The 14,076-nt window shown below is 49.2% G+C and overlaps 2 protein-coding genes across 2 annotated transcripts in view; one reads left to right on the top strand and one right to left on the bottom strand.

Moving 5' to 3' along the window:
* Positions 1 to 2,535, top strand: part of DDX27 (DEAD-box helicase 27) — a 20,609-nt gene extending 18,074 nt beyond the window's left edge. Inside the window, exons 15-19 of the mRNA XM_007446403.1 lie at positions 304 to 398; positions 494 to 617; positions 1,143 to 1,230; positions 2,316 to 2,390; positions 2,517 to 2,535. Of these exons, the coding sequence (XP_007446465.1) occupies positions 304 to 398; positions 494 to 617; positions 1,143 to 1,230; positions 2,316 to 2,390; positions 2,517 to 2,535 (401 nt within the window). The remainder of the gene's footprint in view (positions 1 to 303; positions 399 to 493; positions 618 to 1,142; positions 1,231 to 2,315; positions 2,391 to 2,516) is intronic.
* Positions 2,536 to 4,998: 2,463 nt separating this feature from the next.
* ZNFX1 (zinc finger NFX1-type containing 1) overlaps positions 4,999 to 14,076 on the bottom strand; it is a 28,377-nt gene continuing 19,299 nt past the window's right edge. The window contains exons 10-14 of the mRNA XM_007446393.1: positions 12,971 to 13,125; positions 12,447 to 12,592; positions 10,977 to 11,087; positions 9,129 to 9,224; positions 4,999 to 8,510 (exon numbers count right to left, since the gene is read on the bottom strand). Coding sequence (XP_007446455.1) covers positions 6,069 to 8,510; positions 9,129 to 9,224; positions 10,977 to 11,087; positions 12,447 to 12,592; positions 12,971 to 13,125 — 2,950 coding nt within the window. The 3' untranslated portion in view covers positions 4,999 to 6,068. The remainder of the gene's footprint in view (positions 8,511 to 9,128; positions 9,225 to 10,976; positions 11,088 to 12,446; positions 12,593 to 12,970; positions 13,126 to 14,076) is intronic.

Raw genomic sequence — 14,076 nt, 5'->3', positions numbered from 1 at the left:
TTTTTTTTTTTTTTTTTTTTTTTTTGCGGTACGCGGGCCTCTCACTGTTGTGGCCCCTCCCGTTGCGGAGCACAGGCGTGCTCCGGACACGCAGGCCAGTGGCCATGGCTCACGGGCCCAGCTGCTCCCTGGCATGTGGGATCTTCCCGGACCGGGGCATGAACCCGCGTCCCCTGCATCGGCAGGCAGACTCCCAACCACTGCGCCACCAGGGAAGCCCAAATATGTACACTTCTTATTGTAAGTTTAAAAAAAGATTGTATAAAATGGTACCTGAACTCTCACGCTCTCTTCTCATCCCAGTTGCCAAGGCTCTGCAGGAGTCTGACTTGGCCGTAAGAGGAAAGAAGAAAAGGAAGAAGTTTATGAAGGATGTCAAGAAAAAGGGGGAGATGACAGTGAGTAGCCTCCCCTTTGGAGTTGGGTCCCTGCCTGAGGATGTGGGTCAAGGCTGCCAGGTCTGTTCCACACTTACATGTCATCCTCTCCCCAGGCAGACGAAAGGTCCCAGTTTGAAATCCTCAAGGCACAGATGTTTGCTGAGCGGCTGGCCAAGAGGAACCGTAGAGCCAAGCGGGCCCGAGCCATGCCCGAGGAGGAGCCAGCGAGGGGCCCTGGTAGGCAGATGGGGAGCCTGAAGGAGCTGGTAGGAAGGTTCTGCCTGAAACCTGGGCTTGTGGTCAGGGACAAAAAGGGAGGGATGCTGATAAGAGCCCACACTTTTTGAGTAATGAGTATGTAGGTGTATACAGCTGTCCTTTATTGGCTCCAAGGGGGTGAAGTGACCCCGTGTTTAGTAGGGTTTGAACTCAAGCCTTTCTGATGCTGGAGCCTAAATCCTTACCGGCTGCTGCTTGGAGGAGTGGGTCAGGGTAGAATGAGGGGAAGATATTTTCACCCCATTTTATGTTTAGGTGGTCCATTCCACCTTTGGACTCTGCAGGCATCCTTTGGAGTGGTTCTTCACACCTGGTACTTATGATTCCTTATCTCTTTTCTGCTGGGATCTGATGTCTTGCTTCCATGTCAATAAAACATCAGGCCAGAGCATCCACTGAACTTGGAACCATTACCTTGAGCTTAAGGGGATTTAGGAGCTTGGGACAAAAAGGCCATATCTAACCCATTCTCTCTGTGCACAGCAAAGAAGCAAAAGCAGGTGAAGAAATCTGTATTTGATGAAGAACTCACCAACACAAGCAAGAAGGCCCTGAAACAGTATCGAGCTGGGTAGGGTTTTAAGTCATCATGGAGCTCTTGGTATTCTGATGAAAGCTATGAATCTTCTCCCTCCTTCCTTCCCCACTCCCAGTTCTCATATACCTACAGCTTTATAATGCAGGCATGCCTCGTTTTATTGTATTTTGCTTTACTGCACTTCGCTTTATTGCACTTCACAGATATTGCAGTTTTTACAAATTGAAGGTTTGTGGCAACCCTGCGTTGTCAGATGATGGTTAGCCTTTTTTTAGCAATATTTTTATTTTTTAAATTTTTATTTATTTATTTTCTGGCTGCACCATGCACTTGCAGGATCTTAGTTCCCCGACCAGGGATCGAACCCGGGTCCCAGCAGTGAAAGTGTGGAGTCCTAACCACTGGACCGCCAGGGAATTCCCAGCAATAGAGTATTTTTAAATTAAGATATGTGCATTGTTTTTCTTTTTAGATATAATGCTATTGCACACTTTATTAAGACACTATAGTATAGTGTAAACGTAACCGTTACATGCACTGGGAAACCAAAAAATCCGTGTGACTTGCTTTATTGTGATACTCACTTTATTGCAGTGGTCTGGAGCCAAACCCTCAATATCTTTGAGGTCTGCCTGTATATAATTTCAAGGGCTCCTGTCTGCCCCCTCCCCCGCCAGCCCATCTGTGGATTCCCAGGGTGAGAGTAAGAGAAGTGTTAAGGCCCTCCTGCCTTGGAGGTGAAATAGCACATTTTTGGTTCAGAAATAGAGCTTTCTCTCAGGGGAGTGATAGAACCCCAAAGAAAGGATTCTGGTGTGCTCTTGGGAATGTGCTGTTCCTCCGCACATCCTCTGGGCTGGGGTTGGTGGCTGGGTAAACTAAGTTACCCAAGCAGTTTTATTATATACACAAGAAGGAAGAGCCTCTTCCAGTTTTGTTTTAGTGCTGGGCCCTGACTTCCGTAAACCCATATTATCAGGTGGAAGAAGACAGACTTAGAACCTCAGGCCCTGAAAATGATGCATCTATGGTGCTGCTGCTTTGTGTGGGAGCTGGTAGGATGGGGGGTGAAACATTGCCTGCTTGTCCAATATTTTGCTGTCTTCTCTCATTCACAGCCCCTCCTTTGAAGAAAGAAAACAACTGGGCTTGCCTCACCAGAGACGAGGAGGAAACTTTAAATCTAAATCCAGGTAATGTTTACAGTTCTGGAGGACCAGAGGCTATGAGTGGGCTTGGAGAGGAAAGCTTTCCTGGGAAAGGAGCGTCTCCTTCGTCTTTCTGGTCTTGGCGTTGGCCTTTGCTCATTTTCTTCATAGGTACAAGAGGAGGAAGTAGCTGTGGTGGCCTGAGGAAGTCCATGGGGCGACTCTTAGATCCCTTCTTCATGGGAAGTCATCCTGGTTTGGTCTCTCTTTTCTCTGTTTGTAAAAAAATTATTTAAAACTTTAATACGTCTTTGTCATTTGTACATTAAAGAAACGGGAAAGTTGGGGGTGGTGGTGGTATATAGCTGTTTCCTAAGCATCCTTGTCAGCCAAGGTTCTTTTCTTTTTTTCTTTCTTTTTTTTTTTTTTTTTTTTTTTTTTGGGGGTGCGCGGGACACTGATGAGATTTGTTTTTTGTTTTTTTGTTTTTGCGGTTCGCAGGCCTCTCACTGCTGTGGCCTCTCCCGTTGCGGAGCACAGGCTCCGTACGCGCAGGCTCAGCGGCCATGGCTCACGGGCCCAGCCGCTCCGCGGCATGTGGGATCTTCCCGGACCGGGGCACAAACCCGTGTCCCCTGCATCGGCAGGCGGACTCTAAACCACTGCGCCACCAGGGAAGCCCCAAGGCTCCTTTCTTGATTAGCTTTCACATAAAGAAAATACTAGGGGGCTTCCCTGGTGGCGCAGTGGCTAAGAATCTGCCTGCCAGTGCAGGGGACACGGGTTCAGGACCTGGTCCAGGAAGATCCCACATGCCGTGGAGCAACTAAGCCTGTGCGCCACAACTACTGAACCTATGCTCTAGAACCCGCAAGCCACAACTGCTGAGCCCGCAAGCTACAACTACTGAAGCCCGCATGTCTAGAGCCCGTGCTCCACAACAAGAGAAGCCACCACAATGAGAAGCCGCACGCGACAACAAAGAGTAGCCCCCGCTCGCCGCAACTAGAGAAAGCCCACGCACAGCAATGGAGACCCAACGCGGCCAAAAATAAACTAATTAAAAAAAGAAAATACCAAATGGAAGAAGTATTTTTGGGAGGCTGAAGAGACCGGTCTAACTGTATATCTTACCCTTCTGTCTCTTCCCTCCATAGCACAGTCCGCGTCGTCTGCCTGCTTGGCACGGCCATATATACTCGGTGTGCATCTCTATGCTTGTAGAGGAGCTGGGTGTGGAATAAGGATATTCGTGCTAGAAGTTCTGTCAATGTCCTAGAACAAAAAGCTGTCATTTATTGAGCACCAGTCGTGTGCCAGACATTTCTGTGTACTGAGCACTGTTTCATTCAGTTCACTACAGCCCTATGAGGCAGGTACTGTTATCCCCATTTTGCAGATAAAGAAACACAGGCTTAGAAAGATGGAGTAACTTTCCAAAATTGCACAGTTGGGAATTCAAGTTTTTGAAATCGTGGTATATCTCAACCTATACCCTGACTCTTTACTATGGTGTGGAAGTGCTACTGGAGAGATGGAAGCTCAAAGGGGACAGAAAGGGTAACACATAGGGGCTTACCTGGTGATCCAGTGGCTGACTCTGCGCTTCCACTGCAGGGGGCACAGGTTTGATCCCCAGTAGGCAGACTAAGATCCCATATGCCATGCGGCGCGGCCAAAAAAACCCAGAAAGGGTACCAGATAAATTAGTTCTTTGTTGCAAAAAAACAGGTTGTACCCTGTAGGATGGTGGTTCTCATCCTTTTCTGAATCACAGGTCCCTTTGACAATTAGATTGAAAGCCAGAGGACACTCCTTGGGAAAACTGATTGTAGTTTATGTCATATAATTTCAAGCAGTACACAGACCTTTTTCCTTCAGCTCAGAAATTATTATCCAGTAGCATATACCCTCAAGATTAGAGTATGTTTAACGCTATTCATTTAGGCTGTACCTAAAAGTTGCCAACAGAGGGTTCCAGTTCAGTAAATAATGGCACACACACAAGATGGAGACCAGGGATTGAACCCGTGCCCCATGGAGTGGAAGCACGGAGTCTTAACCACTGGACTGCCAGGGCAGTCCCAGACTCACCGTTTGTTTTTTTTGCGGTACGCAGGTCTCTCAGTTTTGGCCTCTCCCGTTGTGGAGCACAGGCTCCGGTCGCGCAGGCTCAGCGGCCATGGCTCACGGGCCCAGCCGCTCCACGGCATGTGGGATCCTCCCGGACCGGCGCACGAACCCATGTCCCCTGCATCAGCAGGTGGACTCTCAACCACTGCACCACCAGGGAAGCCCAGACTCACCGTTTTTACGTGCTTACAGAAAGATCCCCAAGCTAGATCGTTAGGCCAAGTGCAGAACTACGTACTTTTTTAAGGGTTAGATATTGCATATGCACAGATTGATTGATTTTCTCTGGGAGGACTCAGGAAGCTATTAATAGGAGTGCCTCTGGGGAAGGAAATTTCAAGTATACCTTTGGAGTTTTCTTTTCACCAAGAGTAAAAATGACTTACCAGCCAAAAGAAAAAACCCCATACCACAGACACAGAAGTATGGCCTCCTCGTACGCACTGCCTCCATTCCCATCCTCATTGTCTCAAGCTGCTTGAGCTGCTTTTAATAGTTGAGGACAAACACAGACCACCGATTTTCTCAATCAATCATTGTTTTTATTAATTGGCTTTATAGGCTAAAGTGCATAGTAAAGACAAAAAAGGAAATGTATACATAGCAAAGGGATGTTTTCTCGCCAACATTAGAAAGACCTGAGATGCCTAAGTGTCAGTTCTAGGGAACACTGGACTGAGGGAATACGTATGCAGGCAGCAGGCCTGGGGGCTGGCTTCTGGTATGGACCTGGGACCTACAGAAGCTGCTGGCATGCTAACCCTGCCCAGGCAAAAGCTGCAATAGAGGGTGTTGGGACAAAAGGGTCACACTTTGGATAGGCGCTGCTGGTACTAAATGAGAGTTTAGTCCTTCAAGGCCCTGGGGAACCAGCACAGCTACTGAGCCTCCCCTATTGCAGGGAAAAAAATCTCAACCATCCCAAAGTGCAAGTCCCAGGAAGGGTACAGGGATCACTCCTTAGTTGGCCTGGGCCTGCTGCATAAGCCCCCAGCTGTGGTCTATCACACTTTCCCCCACTCTCAGTGAATATGTAACGTCAGGATTAGTCAGTGAAGTCTTTGTCTTATCACGTGCCTCCGTCTCCTAGAATGAGGGTGCCCAAGGAGGAGGGCAGGAGGGATTCTTGTGCTCCTTGAAAGGATAAACAGTTCATAAACAACAACTCTGGGCCTCTTTATTAGAGTGGAAGTGAGTCTGCAAGTTAGGTCCTGGCAATTTAGAATGAGTCTGCTTCACTGAGCTCCTATCTGCCTCGAGCACTGCGGAAAAAAACATGTGACTGAGTCAGGATCCAGAGACACTACTAGGTAGCCTAGGTGGAAGCCCCAAACGTGCTTCAGGCAGTCTGTCCACTAACTTGCAGAAGAGAGAAGAGACCTGTTAACTTTGCTCTCAGTTCTGGAAGTAAAGTGCTTACTCTAGAGCAGGGGTAAATCTAGAAACAAATGTGGGCAAGCCCTAAAAGTGGATCCTTAAATAGGAGCTAAGACTAAAAGGACAGTAATAAAAAACAAACCGGTTCTTTCATGGGGGAGCCGGCCCCAGCCATATGGTGGCCGGGGCAAAAGGCAGCGGTATGTCATCTTCCTACATCATCCTCTGGATCTCCTCAAAGTTCATCAGGTTGTTGGCCGTGTCAGACCAGGCAGGGTGCTGGGCGCCATCCATCTCGGAAGCAAGCTGATTGCTTCTTTCCAGAGTATGGTTCACGCCCCCAATCACCTCCTTACAGTCAGGACATGTGGCTCTCTGCATGGCTCCCCCACAATCACTAATCACATAGATGTGGCCATTGGGGCACTTGAACCAGTGGCCACGAGGGTAACCTATGGCTTTGACGATCTGCACTCGCTCTTCCTCTGAGATGCCCAGGCCAGAGCAGGGAAGGGTGGCTTTCAGAGCCTCCATCTTTCTCTGCACAAGCTGTTCATCCTCCCGGGTGAACTTACACGTCCCCTCAAGGATCTTCCGGACTCTGGAGACCTCTTCTGCTACGCTGCCTCTCACCTTCCCCTCTGCTATCTTGCAGCGGGTCAGCAGGTTCACCAGGTATGTGAGCCTCTGGATTTCACTTTGGAGGTCATCTAATTCCTGGCTGGTGAAGCTCAAACGATTCTTGGCCAGCCACTCATGGACCTGGTCTAATCGAGTCCTCACCTGCTTCTGTTCTAAGACATGCACTTTTTTCAGGGAATCATATAGGCCAGCCAGGTGGTCATAGAAGCTGATATAATTCTCAACAAGGCCCAGGTCCTTCACTGACAGATTTTTCTGGGCCAGCTTCTCTTTCAACATCAGGAAGTCTTCAGGGAGCAGCTGGTAGAAGAGATTCTTCCTCTCCAGTAGGGCCTTAAGTTGTTGCTGGCTGACTGCGATTTCCCTTGCTGAGCCCAAGATCTTTTCCTTGACAACTTCAATCTCTTCCAGCCGCTGTTTGATGCTGGTTCCATACCTCAGATTTTTGCGGATGGGCACCTGGCAGATAGGGCAGACCTTCAACTTGATGGCAACTTCGTCATCCTTCTGCTCGTTCATGTAGCGGTCCAGGGCTTGCACCTCAAAGATGTGGCTGCAGTCTTCCAGCTGTACAAAGCGGGCATCTGGCTCATCCTCAAAGCCAAAGAAGATTTGGGTGACTTCTTCCTGGTGGCAGACACGGCACTTCTTAGGGCATGGTTCCCCACACAAACCAATGCAGGGGTGGCCGCAAGCCAGCAGCTTAGTACAAGGCACGTAGCAGGGGGGTCGGTCACAGGGCTCAGAGCAGAGTTTGGTGCACTGGTAGTGCTGGCAGCGCCAGTCACAGGGTTCCACACAGGGACTGCACAGTTCCCCACACTTCTTCTTGCACTGGCTGTGGACGCAGCGGTTCTGACAGGTCCGCTGGCAGGGCGGGCACTCGCCAATGCACGGCTCCTGGCACTTGTGTGAACAGATGAGCAGGCGATTGCAGGGCTGTTGACAGCGCTCATGGAAGCGCCCTTTGAAGCAGCTGTGGCAGGAGCCGGGACATGGATGCCCACAGTTCAAGATGGTGCCACACTTGGTGGTGCATTTGACTGGCAGGTCATACCTGAGGTCCTCCACATGGCCACATTTCACCTTTTGGCTGTGCCCACACTTGAGTTTCACGGTGACCTTTTCTGAACACAACCGCACACAGTCTTCACCACATGGGTGGCTGCACCTGTGCCCACATTTCAGGACCTTGGGGCAAGGCTCTTGGCAGCAGAAATCTGACTCGGGCATGGAACAAGGGACCATCTGTTCATGGCCGCACCGGAGAATGACTTTGGGCACCTTCACCTGACAAGGCTGACACTCCTGGAAGCAAACAAGGGGGCACCGATGCCCATCTTGGCAGATCACCTTCTGGCATGGCTTCATGCACTGGAACTCCTTGTGCAAGGAGTCATAGGGGTGGCAGGCACGGGTGCAGACGTGCCCACAGCCCAGCCGGAACTCACAGGGTAGGCTGCAGCCTCCTTCGGGCACTTTCTGGAAGTCAGAAGCTTTGGATACTAAAGTGTGGGTAACAGGGTGGTTCTGGCAGCACAGCTGGAGGGCACAGCCTATTTGATTGTTCTCTCGAAGGGTATGGATGATCTTGCTCCACAAGGGCACCTTGGCCAGCATCTGCATGTTTCCAATGCAATACATTCCCTTCTTGGCACGGGACAAGGCCACGCAGATGCGGTTGGATATCTGGAGAAAACCCACCTTGCCTTCCTGGTTGCTGCGCACTAGTGAGAGGAGGACGATGTCATTCTCCTCCCCTTGGTATTTGTCCACCACATGGACCTTGACACCAGCAAATGTCTTGGCAGGCATGAGTCTGCGCAGGCAGAAGAGCTGCCCGGTATAGGTGGTGAGGATGGTGATCTGGGAGGGCAGGTATTCCTGGCACAGGAAGTACTTGCACAGCTCCACCACAAAGCGAGCCTCGTGCTGGTTCTGGTGGCTTTTGCCTTCTTGGATTTCCTGTTCAGGAAAGTTGTGTTCTACAAAGAAAAGGTTGGAAGAGACCCCCTGGAAAGAAAAAGAAGAGAAGGTACATTCATAGTAGTTTTTTCTATCTTCATGTGCGTTGGCCACTGACCCTGTTCCAGGGAGGGACCTTAGAAGGCTTCTATATACTCTGTACCATAAGCTTTAACTTATGAGCATTCCACTGTGCTGAATGCTTTATATACCTTATCTCCTTCAATACAATAATATTATGAGGCAGCAACCATTATTCTCATGTACAAAAGAAAACTCTGACCCTCAGAATTGGTATATAATTTGCTAAAGGTTACACAGCTACTAAATGGCAGAGCTGGGATTCAAAAACCCAGGTCTGTATTCTCAACTTATATACTATGCCTCTTCTTAATAACTAGCTTTTTACTGTTTTGATTTATCTTTTTGTTTTTGGCCACATCGCATGGCTCGGGGGATCTTAGGAGTTACCAACCAGGGATCGAATCTGGGCCCCAGCAGTGAAAGCACCAAGTCCTAACCACTGGACCGCCAGAGAATTCCCAATAGGTAGCTTTTTAAAAAGCTAGCTGTATTCCCTTCTGAAAGCCCTTTTTTGTCCTGAGGAAAATATAACCTCCTAGGTTGCTGACAGCATCAGAGAAAGATCAGGGAGGGCAGATTCACCTTAACCTTCTCGTATTTGAGAACAGAGGGATGGTTTTCCAGATCCTGGTAAACGTGGGGTGTCAAAAGCCGGGCAATTTCAGGGCACATGCGGTGCTGAAACAAGACATGTATGTCATTAAAAACATGGGCAGAGAGTAAAATGGACAGTTCTCTAAAGACTAAGTTGCTAGTGGAAAATCTGGGGAGGTAACATTTGAAAATAATAATAGGGAAAAAAGAGCAGAATATAAACAGCTCCTTCATCTGACACAAACTCAACACAGGCTGAACTTGTGGTATTTTAAAACAAAAACACAAAATAAATCTGACAGAGTCATTTCATTACTAAACTAGCATTATTTTAATGAAATAAAAATGCCGGGCTTCCCTGGTGGCGCAGTGCTTGAGAGTCCGCCTGCCGATGCAGGAGACGCGGGTTCGTGCCCCGTTTCGGGAGGATCCCGCATGCCGCGGAGCGGCTGGGCCCGTGAGCCATGGCCGCTGAGCCTGCGCGTCCGGAGCCTGTGCTCCGCAAATGGGAGAGGCCACAACAGTGAGAGGCCCGCATAACGCAAGAAAAAAAAAAAAAAAAAAAAAAATGCCAAGCTTTCTTGTTGGCATTTGGCAGGCTCCCAGGAGCCTTCTCTTGGACATTTGGTAGAAACAAAGGTCTAGCTTCTCACCTGGTAGTTCAGACGGACAAAGGGAATGTTTACTTTCACCAGCCGTTCAAAGAGGGACACCTCAAGGTTGAAATTCTTGGCCAGATCATACACATTGGCACTGGGGCGCAGCTGAGAAGAGAAACACGTCTGAGGATTCTCCACTGAAAACGTATTTTAAACATCCATCCATCTACCCACCTATCAAATGTTTTTCAAGTGGCTTCTGTGTTCCTGGCACTGCTTTAGTTGTTAACAGGCTAAGGACAAAGAGTGACAAAGGCCATGAAGCCAAGAAATAAGGGTGATGGGACAGAATGCCCAGGGGTGGAGGTTCTTTACATAGGCCTCTCTGAACAGTGACATCTGAGTTGACACCAGGATGGAGGAAGTCACCAGTCATTCAAAGAGCAAGCCATAACTGGGAGCAAAAAGAAGAGGGTGGGAACACAGTGAGCAAATGAGATAGATGGTGGTATGAGGTGAGGTCAGAGAAGCAGGCTGAACCCTGAGAATACTGGCCTTTGTAGGCCACTTTAAGAAGCTTGATTGATTGATTGATTATTTATTTATTTATTTTTGGCTGCATTGGGTCTTCGTTGCTGTGCACGGGCTTTCTCTAGTTATGGTGTGTGGGCTTCTCATTGTGGTGGCTTCTCTTGTTGCGGAGCATGGGCTCTAGGCACGTGGGCTTCAGTAGTTGTAGGACGCAGGCTGAGTAGTTGTGGCTCACAGGCTCTAGAGCACAGGCTCAATAGTTCTGGCGCATGCGCTTAGTTGCTCCGCGGCATGTGAGATCTTCCCGGACCTAGGGCTCGAACCTGTGTCCCCTGCATTGGCAGGCAGATTCTTAACCACTGCGCCACCAGGGAAGCCCCAGAAGCTTGATTTTTATTTTAAGTGCAATGGGAAACCACTGGAAGGTTTTAAGCTGGGGAGTAACATGACCTGATTTACTTTTTTGAAAAGATTCACTTTGGCTCTGGATTAGAGGGTGGCAAAAATGGAAGCAGTGGGATGAGGAACATGCTGTTTTAACAGTCCACTTAAAAGGCCACAGTAGGGCTTCCCTGGTGGCGCAGTGGTTGAGAGTCCGCCTGCCGATGCAGGGGACACGGGTTCGTGCCCCGGTCTGGGGAGATCCCACGTGCCGCGGAGCGGCTTGTCTTGGACATTTGGTAGAAACAAAGGTCTAGCTTCTCACCTGGTAGTTCAGACGGACAAAGGGAATGTTTACTTTCACCAGCCGTTCAAAGAGGGACACCTCAAGGTTGAAATTCTTGGCCAGATCATACACATTGGCACTGGGGCGCAGCTGAGAAGAGAAACACGTCTGAGGATTCTCCACTGAAAACGTATTTTAAACATCCATCCATCTACCCACCTATCAAATGTTTTTCAAGTGGCTTCTGTGTTCCTGGCACTGCTTTAGTTGTTAACAGGCTAAGGACAAAGAGTGACAAAGGCCATGAAGCCAAGAAATAAGGGTGATGGGACAGAATGCCCAGGGGTGGAGGTTCTTTACATAGGCCTCTCTGAACAGTGACATCTGAGTTGACACCAGGATGGAGGAAGTCACCAGTCATTCAAAGAGCAAGCCATAACTGGGAGCAAAAAGAAGAGGGTGGGAACACAGTGAGCAAATGAGATAGATGGTGGTATGAGGTGAGGTCAGAGAAGCAGGCTGAACCCTGAGAATACTGGCCTTTGTAGGCCACTTTAAGAAGCTTGATTGATTGATTGATTATTTATTTATTTATTTTTGGCTGCATTGGGTCTTCGTTGCTGTGCACGGGCTTTCTCTAGTTATGGTGTGTGGGCTTCTCATTGTGGTGGCTTCTCTTGTTGCGGAGCATGGGCTCTAGGCACGTGGGCTTCAGTAGTTGTAGGACGCAGGCTGAGTAGTTGTGGCTCACAGGCTCTAGAGCACAGGCTCAATAGTTCTGGCGCATGCGCTTAGTTGCTCCGCGGCATGTGAGATCTTCCCGGACCTAGGGCTCGAACCTGTGTCCCCTGCATTGGCAGGCAGATTCTTAACCACTGCGCCACCAGGGAAGCCCCAGAAGCTTGATTTTTATTTTAAGTGCAATGGGAAACCACTGGAAGGTTTTAAGCTGGGGAGTAACATGACCTGATTTACTTTTTTGAAAAGATTCACTTTGGCTCTGGATTAGAGGGTGGCAAAAATGGAAGCAGTGGGATGAGGAACATGCTGTTTTAACAGTCCACTTAAAAGGCCACAGTAGGGCTTCCCTGGTGGCGCAGTGGTTGAGAGTCCGCCTGCCGATGCAGGGGACACGGGTTCGTGCCCCGGTCTGGGGAGATCCCACGTGCCGCGGAGCGGCTTGTGCCCGTGAGCCATGGCTGCTGAGCCTGCGCGTCCGGAGCCTGTGCTCCGCAGCGGGAGAGGCCACAACAGTGAGAGGCCCGCGTACCAGGGAAAAAAAAAAGTAGCAAGTGGAACAGATGAAATGGATAATGCTACCTCTAAAACATGCCCCAAATCTAAGAGCACCTGCTCTTAGATTGAACATGGGAGATGAGGAAAAGAGGTGTCACAGATAGCCACTAATAAGCTTGAGGACTGGTAAAGCAGAGACCAGGGTCTTCCTGTCTGATTCCTGATTCCACTCCTGCAGAGAGCCAGCCCATCTTCCAGGGGCCCCTGGCCTACCTGCTGGTGGTCCCCAATCAGAATGAGGTGCTGGCAAGCTTTGCTCAGGGTGGCAATGGTGTGGGCCTCAAGGACTTCAGCAGCCTCTTCCAAAATGACGATCCGAGGCTCCACCTTCTGCAGGATCTGGCGGTATTTGGCAGCACCTCGAGTCAAGAGAACAAAGAGACTTCTCTGAGTGGATGTACTGGACTCGCTGTGCCACTGGGCTTCTGGATTGGTGACCCCTGAGCCTGGGTCTATTACAACCGAGTCCTCACATTCACCCAGGGCCACGGTGACCACTGGATGAGAATGAGTGCTGCTGGGTGGTCTCCAGAGCATCATCCCCATGTTGTCACTGTTGAGGTTCTAAATGCAGTAGAAGCAAGTGGGTGAATTTCACCAAGAGAACCCTAAACACAGCTTGTTTTCAATAGCTTTTCATGGTATTTTCCTCTAACCTACTAAAGAAGTTTCTCTTTACCTGTTCTAGATAATCTGATAGGCATTTGGCATCAGTTGTGAACTCTATGCTTTCTTACCTGTTGTTGTCATTCCTACAACTTGGGCATCTTTCAGGATGTGCAGGTCTTCCTGGAGTCTCAGCTCAGCCATTCTCTCTGCTGCCGTGCGGTACTGACGTTCATAGCTGAGGATCTTTCGGCGGGTGTCAGCCTGGTACATCTGTAGCCACAGCCTGGAGAATGTGAAGAACCAGGGAGAGGAAGCCATGTGCTTTTTGAGAAGGTGGTGGAAGCCCCTTCAGTGTACCCTGTGCATGAAGTGGAACCTACACCCTAGAGGAAGTTACAAGCCACAGAGAAAGGAGAGACCCAGATGTGTAGGGACCCGAAAGTCCAAAATGGCCAACAAAATGATGTGCAGGGAGATGTATATAAGTGGTCAGGAGCTAAGGAAGGAGGGGGATAAAGAACAGAGGTTAACTACTGGACAAGAGCAAGGGACTTTAAAAGCTTCAAGAAGAATTTCTCACAAACTGTCCCTACTCCATTCCTGCCCGAGTCCCCACTCCTCCCCTCACAATTACTTGTAATTGTGGAGAATTACTTGTAACTCTCCACAAGTAAAACAGATCATGTCACCACTCTGCTGTAAAACCTTCCAGTGGTACTCTTCAGCCCTAAGAGGCCCTGCACAGTCTGGCCTCTGCCCACCTCTCTGACCTTTCTATTTGTCTGAGACACAGCCATGATGGCTGCCTTCTTTCAATTTCTCAAACATGCTCCCTCCCGCCTCGAGGCCTTTACCCATGTGGTCCCTGAAAGCTCATCTGCTCCCCCTTCCCAACTGGCCTTATTAATGCCTACTCATCTTCCAGATCCTGCCTCCAATGTCACTTCCCTGGATATCTCAGATCAGATCAGCTCCCATGTTAATATTCTTAGCACTCCTTGCTCTTTTCTTCCTTGGTGTTGATGCCTATTTGTAACTTTTTATTTGTGGAACTAACTGATTTGTCTTCCTGGATGGCCTCTAAACCCTGTGAGGGTAGAACCAAGCATGTCTATTCTATTGCATGGCTGCATCTAGCACTCAGCTCAGTGGGGTGCTCAATCAATCGTCGGTTAACACTAACGTTGAAGATCTGAAGGGCTTATATTCTAGGAACAGGAAAGGAACCCCCTGG

Source organism: Lipotes vexillifer, unplaced genomic scaffold (genome assembly GCF_000442215.2).
Source record: "Lipotes vexillifer unplaced genomic scaffold, Lipotes_vexillifer_v1.1 scaffold251, whole genome shotgun sequence".
Classification (NCBI taxonomy): domain Eukaryota; kingdom Metazoa; phylum Chordata; class Mammalia; order Artiodactyla; family Lipotidae; genus Lipotes; species Lipotes vexillifer.
The sequence above is the reverse complement of the archived record's forward strand: the minus strand, read 5'-3'. Positions and strand labels throughout refer to the sequence as shown.